We start from the raw sequence: 9,194 nt of genomic DNA on the forward strand, positions 1-9,194 counted from the left end.
GTTAGAATGGCAATCATTAAAAAGTCAGGAAACAACAGGTGCTGGAGAGGATGTGGAGAAATAGGAACACTTTTACACTGTTGGTGGGACTGTAAACTAGTTCAACCATTGTGGAAGTCGGTGTGGCGATTCCTCAGGGATCTAGATCTAGAAATACCATTTGACCCAGCCATCCCATTACTGGGTATATACCCAAAGGACTATAAATCATGCTGCTATAAAGACACATGCACACGTATGTTTATTGCGGCATTATTCACAATAGCAAAGACTTGGAACCAACCCAAATGTCCAACAATGATAGACTGGATTAAGAAAATGTGGCACATATACACCATGGAATACTATGCAGCCATAAAAAATGATGAGTTCATGTCCTTTGTAGGGACATGGATGAAACTGGAAACCATCATTCTCAGTAAACTATCACAAGAACAAAAAACCAAACACCGCATATTCTCACTCATAGGTGGGAATTGAACAATGAGATCACATGGACACAGGAAGGGGAATATCACACTCTGGGGACTGTTGTGGGGTGGGGGGAGGGGGGAGGGATAGCATTGGGAGATATACCTAATGCTAGATGACCAGTTAGTGGGTGCAGCACACCAGAATGGCACATGTATACATATGTAACTAACCTGCACAATGTGCACATGTACCCTAAAACTTAAAGTATAATAAAAAAAAAAAAAAAAATTCATTCTTCATTAAATTCTTAACACTTTATAAATTCACAGCTTAATATCTTTCAGTAGTTTTAGAGAATTTTGAGCTATGTCTCTTCAAATATTTTGCCTACCTGATTCTCTTTCTCTTCTTTTTCTGGAATTGTAATTTAATTAAAAGTATGTCAGAGTTTTGCATTGTGTCCTTTATATCTCTTTTATACTACTTTCTGCATTTGCTTTTTTTTTGCACTCCACTTTGGTCTGCATATTTTCTTCTAATATTTCTTGCAATGTATTAATTCTCTATTTTTTTGTCTCTAATTTGCTGTTAAATCCAACCATTGAGTTTTTAACTTTTTATTATGTATTTTAGTTCTTCAATTTACTTGGTTTATTTTATGATCTATCTAGTGTTTTAATATTTGTACATACTAAGCTTATTTTAAAATGCTTATTTTTCATTATCTGGAAAAGCTACGTTTGTTTTTATTGCGCTTGTCTTTCCATCAGGCCATGTCTTCTATACTTTGTTACTTTTTTTGAGTGCCTAATTTTGCATATGAAAAGTTAAGGGAGCAATTCTTTTTTTTCTCTAAGAGAGAATTTCCTGTATTTCTACTCGAGAGTTGAGATTGGAGAAGTAAAAAAATTCTTAGATAGTCTTAATCCACTCAAGGTATTAGATGATGCAAGCTGGACTTCAGTTCCTTTGAAGACTGCCCCATTGTCTGTGCATTCCTAATCCAAGAGTAAATCCTCTTGTGGTCTCAAAAGAAAGCCTTGTTATTTACAAAAGACTCTTTTCCTTGGTAGACCTTCAATGTTACATGATGTCCTTTAGGGTAAAGCATCTATGGAAAGTTTCACCCAGCTTTTCAGGCTTTCATTTATGACTTTTAGAAGTATTTCATGCTTTTGGAGAAAGGGACTCCAAATTTGGGTTTCTGCTCTTCAGCTTTCCTTTTCTTTTTTGAGACAGGGTCTTTCTATGTTGCCCAAGGTGGACTCAAACTCCTGGGCTCAAGGGATTCTCCCACCTCAGTCTTAAAAATAGCTGGGACTACATAATATGCTGATATGGTTTTGCTGTGTCCCTTCTCAAGTCTCATCTTAAATTGTAATCCCTGTAATGCCCACATGTCATGGGAGGGACGAGGTAGGTGGGAGGTAATTGAGGTAATTGAATTATGGGGATGGTTTCCCCCCATGCTGTTCTCATAATCCTGAGTGAGTTCCCATTAGTTCTGATGGTTTTATAAGTGTCTGGCATTTCCCCTGCTGGCACTCATTCTCTCTCCTGCTGCCCTGTGAAGAGGCATGATTGTAAATTCCTTGAGGCCTCCCCAGCCATGTAGATCTGTGAGTCAATTAAGCCTCTGTTCTCTATAAATTACCCAGTCTCAGGTATTTCCTTATAGCAATGTGAGAATGAACTAAGAAACATGTATTTCTCCTTTTAAATAAATAAATAAATATATATTGTATCTATATGTAACTTTCTAGTTTGGTAATAGCTATAGATTGCAAAGAATTGCTATGGACTATGGCATATTAACATTAGTTAATATTTTTATGTAGTTTTTATTATTGAAGCAAATAAATTCAGATTCTGGGCTGTCGTAGGCATCATCTGATCTGAAAAATGCTTGTACATCACTCAGAGAAGTGGAAAGCATTAGTAGTTATTTGAATTAAGCTAGAAGGGACATAGATAATTATGGCTTATTTTTATATTAGTTCTCCATCTTGAGGTCACAATTTAATTCACAGTACCCTTGGTCATATCTGATAGTTTTTCAGAATTAAGTATATGTTTGTGCATCCTTTACCACTTACCAGTAGGAGAGCACAATGCTTATAGACATGATTTTCAAATTTTAGAAGTGATACATAATACATTTGGGGTAGATGAATTTAATCAATTTATTAGGTAAGTTGAAAATGACCAATTTTAGTGTAGCCCATTACATGATAAACTCCTTAGCTGGTTCAGATAAGTGTTTATGGGACTCTTTATCTAAGGCTTTTATGATACAGAAGATCCAATATTTAACTAAACATGTGATGCGATGAAGGTGTTCCATGGAGCCAATGGTAAGCTAAGTCATCAGAAATAGCAGTGGAAGCCCTAAAGCACTGCTCCCTTGCTGGCTAATATAAATTTCTTTATTGTAGAAGCAGTTATTGAATTGATATTGGAATAAAATTAATGGATTGAATGAATCCTACAGATCATTATGGTTATATGTGACATCGATTCAGGACTTGATCAAAGCCTGTATTCTAACCTGAAACTGCAGTACTATGATTACCTACTTTTTCAAGAATCAGAATGTCAGCTTTCTTTCTTAGTCTCTCTGCCTCTGAGCCTCAGGACTACTTGGGCATAGACTTTCATGAAATATGCTTAGGGAAGAGGACATGGGGCTGGTTCCCCCTTCATTCTGGATGAAATATTACTTGCTTTAGCTCAGTATTTCATGATGTGAAACTCATAGATTATTGTTGAATTTATTTTAGATTTTTTTTTTCACATTAAAGGCTTTTCACATTACTTGGCATTTAGCTACTCTTCTGTGGTGAGACACAAGTCTTTTTCCTCTAGGGATTTTCTAAGGGGAAGAAAAGTGTTCAGAGAGATTACTTCATTTGAATTTATTCCAAATATTCAAATTAACTAATCTATAACAGCCTTACTGACTCTTTTATTTAAAATACTGATGATGTAAAAGTCATATATCATTTCTACCCATAAATGGAATAATTATTTTCCTGATAGAATAACCCAGGAGGTATCTGAAGAGTTAAATTTCTGCCCAAGGTAGAGTATGACTTCAGTTGGTATCTAGTCCTCTAGGTGTGATGTTTTCTTGTCATATTCTCCATTTATTTGTAAAAATTTGTGAAAGTTGTCAAGTAACTGGGATGAGGTAGGGTCAAGTAACTGGGATGAGGTAGGGGAGATACAGGGACATGTTTTTAATTAGGAAAGAAGTGAACTTCGGGATATGCTGTTTGAATGATATTTGAATGACCAAAAGACTGAAGAGTTTGGCTTCTGCCTGTGAGAAAGCTCTGTCATCGGTTTTTCCATAGAGTTAAATTTCAGCATTTTCTTTGCTAGGTACAAAGCGTAATAGCTGGGGACATGAATGTTATCATAAGTCCTCAATCACAGTAAAGTACTTATGGTTGCTTTGCCATAATTGAGGAAACTTTCACGTAACAAATTTTAGCGTTGGTACATGTTTGTTTGGTTGTGTCACAAAATAAGGGGCTTTTCCAGGTTAATTTCCACTAATTAGGTCAAATTTTACATAGTCAGGGAAATATAATAGCTTTGTTTTTCTATGAAGAAATTTTCCAGGAGGTGAGAGTATTCAACTACATTTGTACATTATGTTTAAGCATCTTTACGTTTTCATCTTCTGCTTTGGATAGTGCCATACTTCTCTAACAACTGAGATAATGAGAAGCCTGCGTGGAACTGTGGAAACTGTAGCCAGCAGGAACTAGTTCAAAATTCATGGATCAGCCATGTATATTCCTGTGTTTTATGATCACACATAGATGCCTGAGGCATCTACTTTAACGTTCACTGAAAGAAGCATTGCTTTTCTGGACCAAAATGTGAGTATTTGAAATCACTGACAAGAGATATTGATTGAAAATTCCTGTCCGGGCGCAGTGGCTCACGCCTGTAATCCCAGCCCTTTGGGAGGCCAAGGCGGGCGGATCACGAGGTCAGGAGATGGAGACCATCCTGATTAACACAATGAAACCCCGTCTCTACTAAAAAGTAGAAAAAATTAGCCAGGTGTGGTGATGGGCGTCTGTAGTTCCAGCTGTTCAGGAGGCTGAGGCAGGAAAATAACTTGAACCCACGAGGTGGAGGTTGCAGTGAGCCAAGATCATACCACTGCACTCCAGTCTGGGAGACAGAGTGAGACTCTCTCTCAAAAAAAAAAAAAAAAAAAAAAAAAAAAAAAAAAAAAAAAAAAATCCTGTGATATGTTGAAATGCAGCTAATGTCTTAAATACTGTATGATTTTTTTGCAGGAATTCTAATTGGGAAAATAAAGCTAGCAAACCTGAAAATTTTTCAGAATATGCAATGTATATTTGGTTTTATAATACATAGCCTAATTTGTTTTCCTTTTCTATTTGCCAAATAAAAAGAAAAACATGTTTTATATTTCATGTATAATAGACCAATAGATTTATAATCATAATCTTAGTTTATGGGATGTTATAATTTATATAATATGTTAATAAAAGTGTACAATTGCTCAAATATATTGATTAGAGAGTTTAAAATTGCAGATTATGTCAAGTGTGTTAGAGTGTGAAGGAACCAATGCCTGTTATGTTCTGGAAGCGCAATATGGGTTTCTACTTATAAATCTAAAAATAATCCCAGCAAACATACTCATAGATACATATGCTCAGGAAAGTATCTAGTCTACTGTCATTTAAATAGATTTATAAAACTGTGACTGAGTCACCCCAGCGACCCACAGGAGGTTGCACTTCCTGTATTTCATCACTAAAGAATCTTTCTGAAGAAGATTGTAAAAGAATACCAGCCTCACTTAACTATCCCATTAACCTTCTTACAGCTTGTGGATACTCATTTATTAACTACAGTTCTCTGTTCTCTGATTTTAGCCTTCTTTTCATTTCCTGAGCTCTCCCAAATGGTGGCTTCATTTTTTTTTTTTTTTTTTTACTGTAATTCTGCTTGTTTCTTGTCAAGCTACATTCCATCACAGGTAAAATTACTACTCAAATAATTAAATCATTATTTTGTAAGACATACAATTTTATTGTGTGCTTCCAAAAGGCTTTCCTGAAATATAGGTATCCTATCCCTTTTTTCCTGGACTATGTCTATAAATCTTTTCAAGTTGACAAAGATCTGCATATTTGTTCTGATTCTATGTTCACAGTGAATCACTGAAGAACACTAATAATAGCTATCATTTATTGAGCCCTTATCAGGCGCCAGCCAGTGTTCTTGGCACTTTGCTTTGTTGTAATAAAACAACAACTCTAAGAGGTAAGGACTGTTGTTATCTCCATTCTAAAAATGATAAAACTAAGGCACAGAGAGTTTTAGTAAGTGCCCCAAAGTCACATGGTAAGCGGTAGTGGTGAAGCTGGGATTGCAGCAGAGGCAGTGTGGCTCCAGGGTCCACATTATTAACCACAGTGCTGCACGCTCTCTCCAAATAAGTCTTGGTTCTTAAATAGGGACACACTGAGCAGAAAACTTATAGTCATTATTTGCTCATTGTATTTATGAAATCCCATGTACCACAGGCTAACATTTTTCAAGTAAGTATAATATGCTTGGTAATTACTTCATTATAAAAATATGAAAAATAAAAAATTGTCAGCAGAATAGTATAAGGTAGGGCTGCACTAATAAGTACAGACTTAATTGTAAATATTATACTTAATAAGTATAAGGTAGGGCTGCACTATCATAGGTAGTTTGACTGGAAAGGATTCTGAGTTCATCTAGTTCAATCCCATCGCTTTCCAGTGAGCAAATTGAGACAAATGTGTAATTACACTTAGAAAATGACTCAAACACTTTGGGAGACAGAGACAGGTGGATCACGAGGTCAGGAGATCAAGACCATCCTGACTAACATGATGAAACCCTGTCTCTACTAAAGATACAAAAATTAGCTGAGTGTGGTGGCACGCACCTGTAGTCCTAGCTACTCAGGAGGCTGAGGCAGGAAAATAACTTGAACCCACGAGGTGGAGGTTGCAGTGAGCCAAGATCATACCACTGCACTCCAGCCTGGATGACAGAGCGAGACTCCATCTCAAAAAAAAAGGAAAGAAAATGACTCAACCCATGCTTTCTTACATTGAACTTGGAATTTCTCCTTCAGTATTTTTTCTTTTTTAGTCTGGATGCTGAGGTTGTATTTTTGAGCACTCTTATACCTGAACAACATTATAAATAAAACTATGTTTCACCATTTTTTACCTCTCTTTTCATTGTATATTTTCTCCTCTCTCACTATCCAGCTCACTGCATGAGTTCTGCCAAAAAAGCAAACCAAAAAACCCACTAGTTGCTGATGTAGTAGCTGGTGACAGGGATGAGTTAGTTTAGTTCAGTTTAAAACTATGCTGAAATTAGAATAGTAAATGTGTTTGGAATTGTGGTATAGGCAAGGATGTAATGGAAAGAATTACAACTCCCTAGAACTCGAACAGTCAGAGATTTTGTGGTTATTTATACTGGTAAAAGTCCAGTCTCTTGAAATTTAATGAGAGATTAAAGAAAACTGTTTATTTTTTTGAGACATGGAGGTCTGAATGTTTAACAGTGGAATGTTATAGTACTATGTGAGATATTCCAGAAGATGGTTAATTTTGTTGCTACACAGGTCATATTGTAAAGTCCCTGCAACTACTACAAATGTGAAGGACTGAATCTATGCTAATTTAGTTATTGCAAGTTTATAACTTTTTTATTATACTTTAAGTTTTAGGGTACATATGCACAACGTGCAGGTTAGCTATATATGTATACATGTGCCATGTTGGTGTGCTGCACTCATTAACTCATAACAAGTGTATAAGAGTAAGTTTCTTGAGAGTGGGAAACTGTTCCCTGTCCATCAAAGCTGATTGGGGTGCAAAAAAGTAATATGTTTTAAATAAGAAGTTATTAAAGTATGAATGATAGTTGCACTTTTAACTATTTTCCTATACAGAATACCCACTAAGACTTAGAGTTAGATCATTTATCTGTTGGCTGAAAACAAAATCTTCTGAGGGATATAGAATTTTCAAGGGAAGGCCTATTGGACAGTTTGGATGAGGAACTCAATAGAGACTTAGTAAACGTTTATTGAGTATAAATGACCGTGGAAGATATAACGATGTAGATGTGCTCTGTGACATAATGGATGTATTTATTTTTCTGTTCACTATTTCATTACAGTCCCTGTTCTCCTGAGCTCTCATTTCTGATATAAGCTTGAAAGAAGAGTAAATGAGACCAAGCAGCAATGTTACAGAATTTGTCCTCCTGGGCCTCACTCAGGATCCTGATGTAAAAAAAGCATTATTTGTCATGTTTTTACTCATATACGTTGTGACAATGGTGGGAAACCTCCTCATTTGGGTGACTACTATTGTCAGCCCCTCCTTGGGCTCCCTAATGTACTTCTTCCTTGCCTACTTGTCACTTATGGATGCCATATATTCCACTGCCATGTCACCCAAATTGATGATAGACTTACTCTGTGATAAAATCACTATTTCCTTGTCAGCTTGCATGGGTCAGCTCTTCATAGAACACTTACTTGGTGGTGCAGAGGTCTTCCTTTTGGTGGTGATGGCCTATGATTGCTATGTGGCCATCTCTAAGCCGCTGCACTATTTGAACATCATGAATCTACTGGTTTGCATCCTTCTGTTGGTGGTAGCCATGATTGGAGGTTTTGTGCACTCTGTGGTTCAAATTGTCTTTCTGTACAGTCTACCATTCTGTGGCCCTTATGTTATTGACCACATTGTCTGTGACATGTACCCATTATTGGAACTGGTGTGCCTTGACACCTACTTTATAGGACTCACTGTGGTTGCCAATGGTGGAATAATTTGTATGGTCATCTTTACCTTTCTGCTAATCTCCTGTGGAGTCATCCTAAACTTCCTTAAAACTTACAGTCAGGAAGGGAGGCATAAAGCCCTGTCTACCTGCGTCTCCCACATCATTGTGGTTGCCCTCTTTTTTGTTCCCTGTATTTTTATGTATGTTAGACCCGTTTCCAACTTTCCCTTTGATAAATTCATGACTGTGTTTTATACAATTATCACACTCATGTTGAATCCTTTAATATACTCATTGAGAAATTCAGAGATGAAAAATGCTATGAAAAATCTCTGGTGTGAAAAGTTAAGTATAGTTAGAAAAAGAGTATCTCCCACACTGAACATATTTGTTCCTAGTTCTAAGGCAACAAATAGGTGGTAAAATACTGCAGTCAATTCAACAGATTCTGTAGGGATGCTTCTCTCTATCTACATAAAGCCATCAGAAAAGTAGTATAAATTATCCACGGAGACTAGAATAAATCTAATAGAGAAATTTGGAGAATGAATAAAATCACAGTTACTGAATAAAAGGTCTTGGTACAAGTAAAAATAAAACCAAGCTCACCTTGTAACTTTATTTTTCTCAGTTTATATTGAAATAGGACTTAAAGTTATTGATTATTTTCAAAAGAGAAAACACAAGCCATTTCTGTAGATGTACTTTTACCCAAATTCAAGAGAAAGCAATTTGGCTAATACTTAAAACAAATTTCTGGGGCAAAGAGAGTTGTTTTTAAATCTTATTTTTTTATTATTCTATTAGTAAAGCAGCTTTCTGTGTTATTAATTTTGTTTTAAGGTTGCTTCCATTCCGCAGGTCATGTCTATGCATTTCCAGTTCAGGATATTTGGATGACAGATGATATTGTCTTTAATGAAAGACAGGAT

General features: G+C 36.0%; 1 protein-coding gene across 1 annotated transcript; it reads left to right on the forward strand.

Moving 5' to 3' along the window:
- Positions 1-7,698: 7,698 nt before the first annotated feature.
- Positions 7,699-8,685, forward strand: LOC115936270 (olfactory receptor 4A16). The gene has a single exon (XM_031016294.2). It carries the CDS (start codon positions 7,699-7,701, stop codon positions 8,683-8,685), a length of 987 nt encoding a protein of 328 aa, XP_030872154.2.
- The last annotated feature ends 509 nt before the right edge of the window (positions 8,686-9,194 follow it).

Source organism: Gorilla gorilla, chromosome 9 (genome assembly GCF_029281585.2).
Source record: "Gorilla gorilla gorilla isolate KB3781 chromosome 9, NHGRI_mGorGor1-v2.1_pri, whole genome shotgun sequence".
Classification (NCBI taxonomy): domain Eukaryota; kingdom Metazoa; phylum Chordata; class Mammalia; order Primates; family Hominidae; genus Gorilla; species Gorilla gorilla.

Coding starts and splice junctions, on each gene's coding strand:
- LOC115936270 (XM_031016294.2), top strand. CDS start 7,699: ATGAGACCAAGCAGCAATGTTACAGAATTTGTCCTCCTGGGCCTCACT.